The 17,559-nt window shown below is 42.2% G+C and overlaps 1 protein-coding gene across 2 annotated transcripts; it reads right to left on the reverse strand.

Annotated features, from left to right (window-relative positions):
• Positions 1-4,157: 4,157 nt before the first annotated feature.
• On the reverse strand, positions 4,158-16,850 carry pcgf1 (polycomb group ring finger 1). 2 transcript variants are annotated; one of them, XM_036550738.1, is made up of 9 exons: positions 16,751-16,850; positions 15,116-15,221; positions 14,355-14,507; positions 14,008-14,079; positions 13,690-13,795; positions 10,946-10,991; positions 6,337-6,420; positions 4,905-4,985; positions 4,158-4,281 (listed from the first exon to the last, which is right to left on the reverse strand). In XM_036550738.1, exons 1-9 carry the CDS (start codon positions 16,835-16,837, stop codon positions 4,231-4,233), a joined length of 786 nt encoding a protein of 261 aa, XP_036406631.1. In that variant the 5' UTR covers positions 16,838-16,850; the 3' UTR covers positions 4,158-4,230. The 2 variants fall into 2 exon arrangements, with proteins under 2 accessions (XP_036406631.1, XP_036406630.1); XM_036550737.1 differs by having other exon boundaries at positions 6,337-6,423.
• Between the last annotated feature and the right edge of the window lie 709 nt (positions 16,851-17,559).

Genomic DNA, 17,559 nt, shown 5'->3' on the forward strand with positions numbered 1-17,559 from the left:
GCGGAGCGGCCCTCTTGCTCCGAATTATTCTTCTGTGACTGATCTCGGATCTCCATGACCATAAGCAAAGGTAAAAGGTTACAATGAGCTCAAAAGCAAATGCAGGCTGTACAACAACATTTAAATGTGTAATCATCTCGACTGCTTGTTTGTTTCTTTTCACAAGATCGACCCTCCTTGTTCTCCTGGTCGCGCGAGTTTATAAGAAGCGAACAAAGTGCAACCTTTGAGACACATTAATGTTTCCATAGATAGCGCTACAAATCATCAGCGCATATAGACCCGCGCGTGATGAGCGTGTTTAAGGGATGTAGGCTATTTTCTATTTTCTGTTGCCACTGCTATTTGTAGAAGTTATGATACAAACAATACTACTACGACGACGACAAAGCCTCTTAGCAGTGCTACTGAGGCCATTCATCTTTTCCATCATCATCCACATCTTCATCATCATAAGTCAGATGGAAGTCTCATTTTCATCGCAAGTTGATAAGCGCTGTCCATATTGACCTGGTTTAGCCGAAACGTGCAATATCCCCTTATAATAATCGGTCAGATCCCGGCATTTTAAAATACGTCTAGAAGGCTATTTATATTTTTGCACTGCATTTGTCTGAACGAAAACCAAAACGTAAAACTGCAAGTGTTTGCCAGTTTATTTTCTGATATTTTCCATTAAAACACAGGCCACTACTGGAACTTGCGGCATTTTCATTGAAAGTGGTGGTTTTTATTCGTTCAGGTTTTCCAAGTAAAGGGAAGCCGTAGGCATACGCCTTGTGCGTTTTTCTTGAGGCCCTTTCATTATTTAAATGTTTAATAGGTCTGAATATTTTATTACTGTATCGTGACGAGAACGCCATCACTGTTTCAGCCCTAAAGGAAAACGTGTCAGTATTTGTAATTCCTTCACATTTACGCTGTACTTTGGCCATATAAGCGTGATTTTATTAATATTATTGTTTTAAATAATATCATGTGCGACCATAACACATTCTTAAAGTGCTGTTAAATTATGGTGTGCGCTCCTTTATTTAGTGAATTCAGAATTGCCCAGTACAGTCAAAGATCTACACGTTGTGAAAGATCCCGTGTGTATGTATGTATGTATTATTAGTAGTAGTGGTAGCAGCAGCAGCAGTAGTAGTAGTAGTAGTATATTAGGGTTAGTATTAGTGGGACACGGAGAAGTAAGGGCATTGGTAGTAAAGTAACGCCAAATATTCAGTTCATCAACTGGTGATGGTAAATGTTTTTAATGTGCGGCACCTGTATGTAAATATATGTCACTAACCACTAAGATATCGAACACATCATAATATTAATGATCAAATTACATATTTTTTACAATTCATTTTCTTGTCACACAAGACGGAGTTCTTTTTTCTTATTAACTTATAATGTGATTAAATCGCATTCGTTCCACGCATTATAGTTGAAAATGTCTTTGCGGATAGAGGCATTTGTCTTAAATTCGACGTGAAAATAAATGACCCTACAATGTATTATATTGCGAGATACAAATACGTTAAGCTAAGAATTAATTAATGCTATATTTGATTCTCAAGTTTGATGCCCCACGTTTAACATCTTTAATATGAAGTCCCCTGTGTTCAAAGCATCATTAGCTGAATTGATATTGAAAGCTGAAAGATATATTACATTCCGGCTACTATACAAATCCAGTCACAGACATATCTACGTTGAATTCCTTTCAATTGCATTAGTTTTGAACTAGTCATACCACTTTCACTAGTTGGTTGTATTCAACAGAGATTGTTTGTATAATTTATTCTGTATTATGGCACGCCAGCGCGCGGATTCTCCTGATGCAAAACGGAATCGATGTGAAAATATTCGCTTGCGATTTTCTGTTCCCCCTTCACTGAAAGCCCAGGTATAACGCCGGTCTCCTAGATGAAAAGCTAATTTTCTGGATGGTTAATTGCACCGTCGTATTCCTGACACCATCCCTAGTTGGCATTAATTTGGCTTAACTAGTGATTAATTATCCAGCCTCAAAGCCGCCTGCTATGTTTTCCAAATGTTTTGATTATGTGGACCATTGCCTTCCGTTATTTCATTGTATTTTTGTATTATTGCTTGCCACACATATTCGTTTATCAGAGCACACATGTGGGCTGTATCATTTTGTGTGGTTAAATTACCCTAGCTAAGGAAGCCTGATATGGCAGTCCACAACCATACCAGTTTATTGACGTTTATTTACAGATGCACATAGCATTTTCATTGTGCATGAGGGGTTATGACTGCGCGCGTTCCAAAACTTGTCCCTGCAAGGAAAAGGAAAATAACTCGCGCAAAATTAATTTTTGCTGAAGGTTTTGTTCGTGAGAACATACGAGGAGCGTAAGCTACCGCATGTTGAGCTCAGTCACAGTCTACAGGTCAGGATGAGAATTACCTTTTTTAACAGGGTTGGCAAAAATAACAGTCATGCAGGTTATCGACACTTTTATCATTACCCAAAGAGGTCCTTCCGAATAAATATTTAACTGCAGATGGAACATTTATGTTAATGCTGTGCGCACGGATAGCCCTCGATAAGATGAGACATTGTGGGAAACAAGCTCACTATGTTTCTCAGTCCTACTCCTGGAGCCCCCTGTCCTGCATATCTGCTATCTAGCTTTGCTCCAAACACACCTGATGATTGAAATGACTAACATGCTCTTGATTAAATCAGGTGTGCTCAGCTAATCAAAAGTGCCACTGATGAGTTCAGTCAGGTAGGTAGAGCAGGGAAAGATGGAAAACGTGCAGAGCAGGGGGGCCCCAGGACCAGGACTGAGAATCAGTATGGCATCACTGGCATGGATAACGTCAAACAATGGACAACGAAGAGGGAGGGCTTTCTAATTGGTAATCGCAAACTTAACCCGATAGCATTAACTCTGCACACCAGATGAATAAACGGTTTCACTCCAAATGTATTTCTCGACAATTAAAACAAAAACAGGCAAACGGGCATAATTCTTAAAACGGTATAAACACTACCAATAATAACCAATAGCAATAATAGCCAATTTTTATGATTAACACTATTCACCTATACAAAGGTACCTGCATATTTCTTATGTTGCATACTGTAAACCAATAAGTTTCACATATCTTCTCTCTAAATTTTACCTGCATTTATCTGCATATACAAATTCAACTAGGCAGGAAAAATTTTCACACAATGGCACAACTTCTACTTGACCTTCTACGGGTCAGCCCATTTCAGAGTAGGCTACATGTGCGCGGTTTAGCACATCACAAAGTACAGTTCTTGCACAGGGTCGGCGTACATTAAAAATTTCCTGGAAAAAGTGGAAAGGTTCCTGACGATTTGGTGGTGACAACATGCGTTTCCTCACCGCGAACACAGAGGGCTCATTTCCAGCTGGATATATGCGTATCGTCTGCCACCTAGTGGACTGCCCCCAGAAAGCGAATTAAACCGCGTGGGCTTCAGCTACTTAACGACAGAATATATTTAATGTTCAAGAATGCTAACACAATTCTGTCACGTAGAACAATCCCACCAATCATGTGTTCAGGCTTAAACCTCATCGAACAAGAACCTCAGCTAAGATTTTCCTGTGGGTTTCTCATTGCACTGTACAGACATTATATTATAATATGCAAGACACAATACCATTAAGCCCTACTATTAAACTGCATTGATACAGTGCCAATCAAGGATTCCAAGCACTTTACAGTGAGGGGGTAAAGTGACTCACGTCAGCCATCATAGGTGTGTTGTACCCAACCAGGCGATTCACGCTAATGCTTCTACATGCTTGCATACATGTAACACAGTGCAAGACGTCATAGGTGCAAACTCTGAATGTTAACTTCGAATTAAATTTAAGTGAGTGCTACATTCCCTTCCCAATTTATATACACTTTCAGTTAACATCAGTGAGAGCACAGTTCATGAAGTGATGCAAATGTTAAGAATACAAGGTCTGCTACAATTTGTTACTCAAAGTTTGAGCCAAAGGGCACTACACTAAGATCAGATAGCAGTGGAAGTGTTAAAAGACCACAAAAGCACTTATCATTTATCACAAAATTTATTTCCCCCCCCCCCCCCAAGTACAACAAAGAATAAACTAAAGTATATTTATATGTACACAAATATAATTAAAATAGAATATATAAAATACAAAATATGTACATCGGATGACACCCTCTTTGTTAAAAAAAAGGCAGGGACGGGTCCTATCTTGTTCTCTTGTCCTTGATTGTGTAGTGAAGAACCAAAGGCTGGGCCTAAAAAACACAGTAACACCAACCACTTGATTTACACTTTATAATTCATGGCAATTCTTCCTTATAAACAATTCTAATAAATCAGCAGCTTTTACATTCCAGCTCTGTGATAGCTTACACAGCAATGCACAAATTGAATTTGTGCTGTAAGAGGGCAAACTGTCGGACTGAGCTAAAACTGGCTGTTATAATTTCTTGTTTTTTTTTTTACAAACACAGGTTCAGATTCAAAGATAACTTTGAGCGATGAATTTGAGTAAGGCTTCACTTCTTTTCAGCGCTTGCACATCCTGAGTTCAGTGTTCGTGAACGTAAAGAAGAATGTTACATTAAGATAAAGTGCTTGCCCAATTTCGCTATTCACAGTTAAGGACGAGGTGGGCTGTGTTTAAGTTTACCTGCATCACAATCAAAATGAGTAAGAGTTTTCTGAAAAACCAAAAGTGAGGAGTTCCAAACATGCCCCCTCACTGGCTGGAATGAATGCTGTGTGAGTAACACAGAAGTAATGTATGCTGAAACTTGCGATTCAGCACCAAAGACAAACACCACAGTGTTGGATCTGAATGCATATTAGGCAGGAATGCACTGTGAATGTCTGGCTCATGGTTCAACAACAGTACCTTGCCAAACCAGTGGGAGAGCCACAGTTGTTTCATGGTCATGTGATCGGGTAGGGATTCATTATTGAACAGCATCTGGACCTGCAGTGGGGAGGAAAAAGACCACACACTATAAAGACAAATCCAGACCAGACTAGTCAAAACTGATTTTCAACTACACTGCCCTGCATGGTAAACCAAGGCTTGGTACTATTCTCAGAGAGTAGTACCACAATCTAAGAGGCCACACATTTCCAAAATTACACATCCAACACACTCCAGCCACAGCAGTTGAGTTTTACAAGGGCACTGGCACCCGTACTTCCAAGATATTTAAATAAATGATCCTGTGTTTTTTTCTGTCAACTCAGAGGCTTACGAGTACAAACATGCAAAAAGTATATCTGATTGACTGAAAGGAAACTGCTAAAAAGGCTAACTAACTTCTAGCTCATCGCACAGACAAAGCGGGAGGTTCTCGCTCTGCAAGGCAACAACGTTTCTCCTATATCGCTCCTTAGTGGTGGAACGAGCTCCCTGTTCCACTACGGACAGCTCCATCACTCCGGTCCTTCCTGGACTGAGCTATCACATAATCGCGCTCCCCCCCCTCCCCCCTCCCCCTCCGACCATGCACTTCCCAACTCCTGTCTGCTGTCATCTTTCAGATCCCCATCTGGATCGGTGCTGTTATAAATTGCTATGTGCTTTTTGTGTTTTTGTTTTCTTGTTACCACCTTTACTCTGGCACTCATTGCTCACTTTTGAAGTTGGATCTTATTAGTTGCCCTACACCCTGTAGCTGTATAAATTCGCTAGTACTGCGTCCTCAAACAGACCTTGCTCTCAGCTGACAACTACTGTCTCATTGTGGAACTGTACACATCCTGTCCCCGTACTGTCGCTATACTTACTGTATGCACTTTTGTACGTCGCTTTGGATAAAAGCGTCTGCTAAATAAATGTAAATGTAAATGTAAATAACTTTTTGATCTACAAATCCCTATTGGAAAGTTTTCCACATTTCTAATGGTATGCGGTTTTGTAACCTACTAAGCCCATATGCACACTACAATCGCATCCTTTGTTGAAATAATGCCTGTTTAAAGTGAGACAAAACAACTTCCTTTGAAGTCTGGGGTGTTCGGGAAACACATTAGCCCTAACGTTAGTGGAATGTTTGAAGTCCTTCAGAGCTGGTGGTACAATACGAACATCTGTTCAAAACTGATTGTCCTGACAGATGATGATCAGCATATCTTCAACAACAAAGGTGCTTCAAGACCCATGAAGGGACAAAGCCATGGGTGCGCTTTGCCTGTAAGACCGTAGCTGTATTTCCCCTGTAGGACTTATGAAAGTGCAGGCTGTAGGTGTTTTTCCCCCCATTAAGATTTATGAAGGCATAGGGTGTGTTTCCCTTTTAAGACCCCTGTGTGGGGCCCACACTGACCTGGCTCTTCTCCACACTCAGCCTGTGACAAAGGACTCGCCTCAGGTGCCGCACTTCTGCCCTCGCCGAGCACCGCACGAACTTCTGCTGTAGAACGAGAGAGAAAACACATGGCAACGTCATGGCAACATCACAGCAACTACCACTGTCGTGGCCGGGGCCACGGAGAAACAACAGCTCTGAGAGTTTGGCTTTTCACGCAAATCATTTATCAATCTACTCTTGCAAGGGTCACCTACTGTCTTTATGGGCAACTACACATTTTCCCCAGGGGGCGGGGCGTGTTCATTTTTCAATAGTTCCCGTTTTCAAGCTCCATTTAGATGTACATGTTAACTGACAATTGTGAGGAAAGCTTGCAGGTAATTTTCCAGTGAACAGCACATGGTTATCAAAAGGCAAACCACCCAAACTATACTGAGAAGCCTCCACTGCTGAGGGTCAACCTCTGCCCCCAGGTGATCATATACTTGGACTCTGAGGAGGAGAATCAAAGCACAAAGCTGTTTTGTCTTCCCTTTATCACATCTAGCACATCACATCTGTGCTTTTAAATTTGTCTCTTGTTGCCACCTTTACCCTGACGCTCACTGTGCCGTTTGAAGTTGTTGAAGTTTGCCGTTTGAAAGTGTATCGTATTAGTTGCCCTATAGGCTGTAATTGTACAAATCTGATAGTACTGTGTCCTCAAACAGACCTTGCTCTCAGCTGAGAACTGTCTCATTGTGGAACTGTACACATCCTGTCCCCGTACTGTCGCTGTACTTACTGTATGCACTTTTGTAAGTCGCTTTGGATAAAAGCGTCTGCTAAATAAATAAACGTAAATGTAAATCTAGGGGAATGTTCCTGCGGTTTATCCCCAGTGTTCATGCAACACAGACCAACCGGCTCTATGCTCTTTTCTCGACATGGATGGGGGAATCCTATGCTTCAGAGCCCCTTGTAGCCCATCCACATAATATAGGGATCAGTGAATGTGTGCAGGTTATGCATAAGCATTGTCTCCAAATGCCTTCACTGAGGATGATGGTGGCTTACAGAACATCTGGTTCAATTCAAGCTGCTAAAGTGGGTATGAATAAGAGTCATAAATGAGTAAACGTGAAATATGATTTTTTTTCAGTGGAATTCCAATTTAAGCTGCCTTGAAATGGCTGGCAGGAAAACCAGAATGCCCCCCACCAGGGAGTATGCAGACAGCCGTGAATCATCTTCCCCCGATCACATTTTTAGGGTCTGGCTGATGCATTTGTGCTTCCCCAGAAACCATGTTCGGTAGGTTCCATTCGACAGCCTGTATGGATCTTAAGTGAATGCTGGCATTGATTTTGTGGTGACTGACACCAAGAAGTCAGCTATGTGACAAATCATCCAGAGGATCAGTGATCCTAGTCCATTAAAAACATCTCCACAGGGACACAAAAACCCATCCGAATCCTTAACGACCTGCCCGGATCAATAATTAGCCTTAATCGGTCCCCAGTGTTCAGGGCACTCTGTAAATAATGAGCTGAGGGGAGCGGGAAGATGACTGGGCTGGGTTGGGCTCTTCATCCTCACATAGCCATAGAGTGCTAGGCTTCAAACCCCCTCAGTGGTTTCACACCCCCTTTATTAGGTCCAAACAGCTGGTGGAGTGATACTGTGGTCAGCAAGTTTGACTGTAACCAGAATGTTTCCAGGTTTAAATCATGCTTGGGATCTGAACATAAATCCAGAGGTACGAAATGATGCCACATCAAATATATGTTGTGGAAGTCGCCCTGTATATGTGGCAGCTGGCAAAGCAAATTAAACGTGTGTTTACCCACTGAAGAACGCAGCATTTTCCTCGCATGCTGGTAATCTGCAGCGCCAAACGTTCCAGTCCTGCAGGTTAGTTTTCAAATCAGAAATGGATTTACGCCTGGACAACCAGGGGAAGTGACCAAACTAAGAAACTGGGTAGAATAAAAATATGACAGGTTTCCTGGATATAGTTCAGTCCAGTCTTTTCTTTTTTGTGTCGCTGCACATGTTTTGTATGAGGAATGAGGAGGGGGTAGACTTTCTCAAAAGCTTTTTAAATTTTAAGATAACTGACAAACAGTGACCTCTGCTGGAATGCACCTGTAACTGTAAATCCAGAGAACTAATCAGACCACAGAAAGCATAAAGCATAAAGAATGATTTTCCTGGGCCGTTTGATTTTTCCATAGGGCTGACTCTTACAGGCTTAAAGTTCCCAAAGGACAGAACTTATGTTTCTTTTCAACATTTTCTCATACCTCAATCTAACGTCAAAGTGCTTCAAAACATGGAACAGCACGTATTGAAACAGACGTTTTTTTTACAAAATCCGATATTAAATACAGCATAATAAAATGAGTCAAATTAATTATTTGACCATCACCATGTGAGCTGCTAGTCCTGTGTAGTCTTCAATGGCACCAGTTTTATTCAAAACTAAAACTGGTGCTCTTGTCTCCATGATAATGGGGGCTGTATAGGCCATAAATGTCTTTCTGGTTTGCATTCATTTCTACAAGGTGCTCATGAGGGCCTTTTTAGTGTAGACTCTGGAATGTCCAATTTCACTGCTCCTTCTCTTTGGCAACACTTATCTACATTCTAAGGCTAAAGGTGACCTGTGTAGAATGTGCTTTTCTTTTTCTTGTCCTGTCAACTGATATCCACACACTTCTTAGCACAACTTGTTCATGAAAATATTTTATAACTAGGTGCTTTGCAAGTAGCAAAAGACAGGAAGTCTAAAAAGAAATGTATTAAAATTTTAACATCATTGATTCAATATTTGTAAATACACAATATTGAATATATATTATTTTATACAAGTAAACGCAAAATGATTGTTATAAGCAAACTACTTGAGTCTTACAAGTATGTAGTGTGGAGTTAGACAGCGTAAGTGTATAAATGACTCTGTTCCAGGGTTTTTCACTGCTGCATGCAATTGATCCTCAGTATATGATGTAACTGGAGCGCACCGCACGAGTGTTCCAGAATTGCATTTGATTCTAGATGCCAAAACCTTTAACATCTAACCCCTGACGGGCAACCAGAATACATGCAAATAGATTTCAAAGTAGAGAGCACTGTCTTACACACACATTAATCTATTTTACTAAGCAAGGACAGGGGAAGATTTTGAGCTTTTAAAAAACATTTGCTGTCTATGATTAACAATGCTGTCAACCGTATTACCATAAAATATTTAATTATTATTATTTGGCAGTCTTATCCAGGCTGACTTACAAGCCTAATACAGCATGACACATTAAATAAATATCACAGAACCAACAACAGATGAGACAGAATTTGAGTAAACAGGCATCATCAAGCTGGAAAACAGAGCTCAAATAAAAACAGGGTGCCAGATTATCCTTAAAGGTTACGCATTTACATAATACTGGAGTGATGTGGAGAGTAAGAACACATAATTGTGGCATTTCATGTACTGTACAATTTATTCATTTATACATTTGTTGAATGTAAGCAAGTTATATGGGGAATCGGCATACAGCAACCTCCAAAAATTTTTACATGGGCTTAAATGACAACTTTAAGAGGTCAATGCGTAACACATGCATTGATAGAAACCAATCAGATGCTCATCTATACAGGCCCCTTTAATTACAGTCCTACTTTGAAATAATATCCCTTTGACATACGTACATCCCTTTGATAAAACCCCCCCAATTCTACGGTTTCCATTAGGGGATATGATGGGGTAATTTTCGTTCCAAATCTAGAATACCAAGAGCCCCAGATCACTATCTTCTGTTGCTATATTGCAAAGGTCTGAAATATTTAACAGAGCATGAAAGATTTAAGAATTGGGGGAAAACGGTACTTCCACAACCTTTCTCCATTATTTATGAGACTTCCATAAATCTCAACCTCTATGAACCACTTTCCTGCAACGGAGGGTCCCTGAATCCTAGAGCCTTCACAGACTTCCAGTAGAATGGTAATTTACAGTATCCTCCAACATACTTCTGTATGTTTATACAAAGCACAGATGCAGACGCAAGGCGCAAACACACACACAAACACACACACGCACACGTGCACGCACACACACGCACACACACACACGCACACACACGCACACACACGCACACACACGCACACGCACGCACACGCGCACACACGCGCACGCACACACACGCACACACACGCACACACACGCACACACACGCACGCACACGCACGCACACGCACGCACACGCACGCACACGCACGCACACGCACGCACACGCACGCACACACACGCACACACACGCACACACACGCACACACACGCACACACACGCACACACACGCACACACACGCACACACACGCACGCACACACACGCACACACACGCACACACACGCACACACACAGGCAGACACACACAGGCACAGACACACATGTATAATGTCCCAACACTTTGAAAGGACTGTAAGCTCTTTTCCAGCCTTTTAATGTGAAAATAAGAATCTTCCAAGCTGCGCAGAGGCCTGTCTGCTTAGACAGGCTGCCAAACAAGAGCAGAGCAGAAGTGAAAAGTCAAAACACCTGAAACAGGGCCTTGGGTGTAACACTGAGAGGAGGTCTTACCTGCAGCGTCAGCTTGCTCTTATCTTTCCCAGAGGAAGAGGAAGAGCTGCAGAAACAAAGGGCAAAGCCATTAGTGCGCTATCCCATTCCCCACCTAGAGAAGAGATTACCATACTGACATCAATAGAGAACGTGCAGACACAGGAGTGACGGCTGAGTACTTGCTCACATGTTAAGAACAGGCCAGACCAGTGCCACGGTCAGCAGCTGAGTGATCTTACCCAACGGCAACTAACTGACCAGTACCTGTTTAAAAAGCGTGTCTGTCAATGTCCTTCTCACAGTAGGTCACATCTGCACACATTTCTATACATCTGTAGGAGTCCTGTTCTGTCCTTCTTTCCTTGCTCTCCTCAGTGAAGCCCTCCCCCTTGAAGGGAGTCAAGGTGGCTTGAGGAGGACGGCCACGACAGCAGGAGGACTTCTGACAGGCCTCCTTTCACTCAGAGGGGAAACGCGAGACGGCCGCCACAGCCTACAGCTGCTTCTCTTGCACAGGGGGACAGTAACGGCCCAGCCGCAGTCTCCACAAGGCTGGGCCCTGCTCTACAGATTACCTGCATCACTGACCCTGGTCAAGCATTTTATAAGAAAATGACACCCTTACATTTGTGCTATAAATCAGGGCCACCTCAATTTATGACAGCTGCCGAATGACAGAAACGTAAGACACAAATCGTGTGGTCAAACCCACAGAGCATTATTAACTAAAAACTGCTGGTTCACACTTTCAAGCTTTCAAATCATTTGAAATCATTTGAAATACAGGGTATGAACCCGTTATGAGAAGGCCATCTTTGAACAGTCTGGGTTTGGCTACATGCACTGAATATGGATTTATGGACTGGCTGGCATTTCCCCAGTTAAGTGTTAACAGACCAGTTGAGGCAGACTGTTATACATTACGCTCCAAGGAATCATTCTATGGATTAGGTGTGTCAGTTGATCGATCACAATTTAAATCTGAACCGTTTTACTCTCCTTTAACTAAATCACGTCCGTGTCAGCGGGTCGCGAGACGCCCGACATCTGTTTGGGCGAGGCTCAGGGAAAAAAAATCAATTTCTTTTATTAACAAAGTTAACAAACGTTGACAAGGGGCGCAGTTCACAGAGGTGGGACGGATGTATCGATCCTTGGAACAAGTTTTACGTTGAGGAAAAACAAAAAATTTCTCCTGAAAAAGGGCAAGCCAGAATTTTACAAACATGTAGGTGTGAAGTCCACGTACGTTGACCTTTGATGTGTTTTGCCACATAGCTAATCGCTTCCAGGCCAACAAGTTATCAAGTGTGGGCAAACAAGCCGCACAATCCAAATCATGTTCCATCAAATACCAAAAAACAGTGAGTCGAGATAAATTCCCCAGGGGGAAAAAAAAAGAATAAAAGCAATAAAACATTAAAACACCACAGCAGACCGGTGCAATTTGGCTTAATAAATAATTTTCTCAAACTGGCCGCGAAACTCAATATATTCTTTCAGTTGATGCTGTGAGCGTACTGCAAATTTGAAAAGAGCATGTTTTGTGTTGGGTCCGCTGCTGCTGTTGTTTTTAAACGTCATTGATCCCATGCTCGCTGGATTGAGAGATGGGTTTGCGGGTTGCACGTGGCAGGTGAGTCAATAGCCGAGCCCCGGTTCTGTTTTCTTTAACAGCTATTGATCGGCGGGTGCTGTTGAACGTAATGAGGAAAGTAATCGGCATGGACGGTTGGGCGAGGCGCTGTCGGAGGATCACCAAAAATTACCCGCGCCGGGCTATCGATTGATCGCATAGATGTTTTCATAAGTGGATAAACACGCAATTATTCTTAATGCTAATGTTAGCGGGCAGCGCGAGCGCTTGGCAGATGAAGCCACCTGCAAAGCTGGTTTGGTGTTGTCTTCAAACCCTCCCCATCTGCAGGGGAAAGACATTCCCAAACCTGGACAGCCAGAAAGCCATAGCTTTAACAGCTACCTTTCAATCACCATCCCAAAACAGATACCGACGTTGACTTTAAATAAAAAGGGGTAAAGCAGAACAAAAAAGCAGACTCTGTCTGTCAAAGATACACTACACATTAGTCAGATAGTTTAGCTCCCTGTACTTAAGGACAAAAATTCTGTCTGCCTCATTGCTGAAGCTACAAGTGTTTCAATTTGTTGGCTGGTATGAATATTCTTGAGGGGTGTGGTGTACAGTGCTGATCCCCTGTTTTAACATAACTTTTGTCAGGGATAGGGATCATTAAGAGCAACTCCTGGATAAGCTTTCATTGTATAATCCTCCCAAGTCCACAAAAATAAAACCAATCCATTTGTTCAGCGGCTCCCCTTACCCAAAGCAATGTACAGCTTTTACTTATTTTCCTCCTTACTGCTGCTAGACTTACACAAAGAAGCTTGACAGTATGACAGCAGCATTGCACCAAGACCTCTCCCCAATCCAGCCCTCTAATACTACAACACCAAAAACAGAATCAGCCCGATATAGCAGTAATGATGACAAGACCATTACTTTTCAAAATTAAATAAACACTTCTCAGTTTGTGGTTCTTACTGCCTGCTCAGGAATGTCAGACCTGGTTCCTCAAGATTTTGTGTGGAACACCATGATTCCCACAGAATCCTCCTGGATGTCTGGGTAACTGGACTTGCATATTTCTGCTACTGAAGGGCCTGATGGCTGTTAAAAGCAGCAGGACTACTTTAAAAGGAGAGCTTTACTGCTAATCTCAATAGTGCAGTATTGGGGTTACCTTTGTCTCTCCAGACAGAGCGAGACCTGCTCGTCGTATCTGTAGAAGTGGGCTTTTGAGTGGTCAAAGCTGGTGTAAGGCAGCCCGGCTGCATCTGGTACTGCATCTGGACAAACACACACACACACACACACACACACACACACAGAGAACACATACGCACAGATGCACACATACACACAGTGTTTTAATGTCTAAGTCAATCACAGCTCACAGTAGTCACAATGGTTCACAATGGTCTCTGTTAAGCACAAAACCACATCCTTTTTATTAATTAACTGACTGTAATACCATTTTAAAAAGGTGTAGCCTACGTACCATCTCCAGAGGGCTGGATAATTCTCTCTAGGCCACGTGACTGGTAGAATTCTTTAATTCTCTTGTCCTCGCCTGGTTCATGAGAAGAACATTACTGTCAGACTATGTATATTTCATTGGCACCAGTGGGCTATGTCTATGAGCTAAGGGCCCCACCAGAAAATACTTCTGCCACAAACAGCCGATCCAGGATCAGTCGGCCCTTCCATACTCATATACTAAGTCAAAGAATGAAAAATGAAAGACACCGATCCAGGATTAGCCTACTTTAACCTAAGCCCGTGCCAAAACATTTAATGAAAAAAAAAAACGCTGCCACTCTACCATAGTTGGGAGGCTTTACTTACTCTCTTGCAATCCTGGGACCAATTTATAGACAATGTCCTGCATCACTCTGTCCAACTTCAAATTCAAGAGGGGTTGCGTTTCATGGATTTTGATGTTGCACATCGGACAATATTTGCTGGTCTGGAGGTACTTCACAATACAGCTCTTGCAGACTGCAATAGGAGGATAAACGAGAATTATGACTTTCTCTTGCGTGACTAAGACTCACGCAACACAGCAAGGCAGATATGGTTAGCACTCCATCTTGCTATGGCAGTGTCACACTCTAAATAGAAAATCTTGTGTAAGTCACTTTTGATTTGCTTTATTAATGAAATGATCCAACACTACATCTCTTTCTTTCAATAAAATTGTGTTCTGTCCATTTCTGAGACTACCAATCTATTCAGTCTAACTGCATCCCCTTTGTCATGAAATTCAAACCACATATTTAGCACAGACAGATACAAAGCTTAGAATGGGACACATTTTGTCCCTTGTGTAAAATTATGCTGTTCACTTGACATAGAAATACAAAATGAACCACGGAAGTAACACTTGTATTTTAATTAAAGACAGCATATTCCACTTATAACGAATCTGGCTCGCATCTAGCCTCATGCTCTCTCTCTCCCTGGAGAAGGTGTTCAAATAAAAAGCATCGCAGAAGTATCCTCAAACGCTCCAGAAAGATGTCGCAGTAATGTCACAGTAAATGCGCTGTTTCCAGATATGCCCTGCTAACCGACCACAGGAAACGATAGTATAATTTCTCACTTACATGTATGCAAGCACTCTGTAATTGTTGTGGCATCGACGAAGTACCCTGCACACAGATAGCACACAATGTGCTCATTCAGGTCTTTGATTTTCAATTTGACTTCCTCCTGTATTGGAAAACAATTGGTAAACAAAAAAACATTTGAGCTTATGACAGGACCAATCAAACACAAACAGCATCGCCCTATAACAAGAAATGTATGGCTAAAATTTGATCTGAGTTCCAGAATGGGTGCGTGCATTTGCGCAAAAGTGTTGGCCAAAAAAACTTGAGGACGCTCCCACATTAAATTGTAAGAAGCGGTATAAAGGCAGATTACAATTCAACACGGTTCCCTAAAGTGATGCTAATCTTTATTTCATAAACTTTAAGAAATGCTCGCACTGGACAACTAGGTTTTACATTTTGCGAATCCTGTTCTTGTTCAGGACTATATTTAATGCTTGACACATAACAATACGAACTCAGAAATGCGTTAAGGTTTTTCAAATTCCACCCAACCCTCAAAATAATGCAGACAAACAAGGTCTTCGGGAGTCTTTTTTAAGAGAAAGGTTTTTTGACAGTTAAGGAGTTATATTGACAGTGACGACGGACGAGGTCGTTTTGACTAAAACGCACTGCTTCCACCACCACGTTCAATGCCAGCTCAGTAAGACAGCATACACAACGTCTAGCCTGCAACAAAATCTCCGAGGTTTCTTTCGCGCAAAGATAGGACCATTTTCATCTGCTGAACTAACAAAATCGAATCTGAGTAATTTGTTTTTACCCGACGCTGTGAGTAGACATACAAAGGTAGCTCGCTACCTTACGGTTCCACCCTTAAATAGATAATCATCGTTTACCTATATTCTGCTAACAACATTGTTAAATTTAGACGGCTTGCTACACCGTTCTAGCTTCAAACGTGATTGCGCCAGCGGAAAACACGGGAACATGACTGACCGCACAAACAAGCAGGCTAACGTTACAGCGCGACACAACTGACTACAGTCAGATACCAGGAAAACGGAAGGTTCACACTGATGATGCTAACTAGCTAACGTCCATGTGGACAGTTTTGCTTTTGTGCTTTGTTATCCCCGCTAAAACCAGAAAAATATGTTAAGTTACAAGCAAAAAAATCACACTAAATCCTTCACAATTTCAAGCTAATGTGACGCCATCGAGGGTCGGTGGCGTGCGGTACCTCCTTTTTTGTTCAATTAGCTACCGAGCGAGCTGGCTGGCGTAGCTAGGGGGGATCGCAAGGACCGTGCGCTCTTTGCTGTGACATATTACCGACAACGATGGCTACCCACATTCACGCATAAAAAGTCGAAATGCGCGATGTGATCAAGGGCAAGACACTATGTTTCAACTTCTGTTAGCTGCGATGAGTGGCGAATCTGGCTAGCGATTTAGACCAGGGCTCTGTCTGCGCAGTTTCTCGCAGCGGACCGAGACAGAAGAGGCGGCGGTGAAACTCTCCCACTCACGCCTGCGCAGTTACGGAGCGCCACTCCGCGATCCATAGCTCCTCCGACATGCTGCCGCCGTTTCTCCCCCTATTTATACCTGTCCCTTAAAAACTCCAGACAAACCGACCGATCGTGGCGGAGCGTGGAAATGTACAAAGGGTCCCGTACTTACCTCGTTTCTTAACGGGTCGAGCTTATATACGGACTGCAGCTGGTTTCTCAGCCGCATAGCTATCGCCATCGGTCCCTGCGCCGCCATCTTTGGCACTTTAGGCTCACTTCCGGATAGAAGAAATGTTGTCATAACAACTCGGCAATCTGCGCGAGATGAGAAGTAGCCTACACACCGCTGGGTTCGATGAGGTACTGCGAAGTGGCAGTACAGTAATTTAATCTCATTAGAGTGCTTAGGTGCTGGTATTTTAAACACTGTTTGCGGGGGTCTAACAACTGGAGGACCCATGTTTTCACATTTCTTGCTAGCAAAGGGCTTTTCTCGTTGATGTTCAGGCCGTTTATATGACATTTCCCTACTGTAGAGGCGCACCTAATACTTTCTTAACGTATGAACAGATAATATTTAATTTAGGACAATTTCCCTTTGTTATTTCTGTTATCCTTCCATAAAACGTATTACTAATATAGCAAAACAGACTGCTTACATCTGGGCCAATATTTCCAAAATTTCAATACATTTGTTGGCCTGTGGGTTCTCATTTATACCATTCTTTGTTATGGTAGTTTGAGAACCTGAATGCTATAGGAAAATGCCTTTATATTGAAATGTGAGGGTGATTTGAAAATTTATTGACTCTGGATAAAAAAAGTTATTGGTCACTGAATTCAAACAATTATATATAGACGTTTGAAACTAAATTTTGCTGACAAGTTCTAAACTAAATTTGATTGCTAGAGAATTTGGGTTGCCTTATTGTCTTCCCTTTTAATGTTCTCTAAGATGGATGCTGCTGTACCCTCACT

This window comes from Megalops cyprinoides, chromosome 18, assembly GCF_013368585.1.
Source record: "Megalops cyprinoides isolate fMegCyp1 chromosome 18, fMegCyp1.pri, whole genome shotgun sequence".
NCBI lineage: Eukaryota > Metazoa > Chordata > Actinopteri > Elopiformes > Megalopidae > Megalops > Megalops cyprinoides.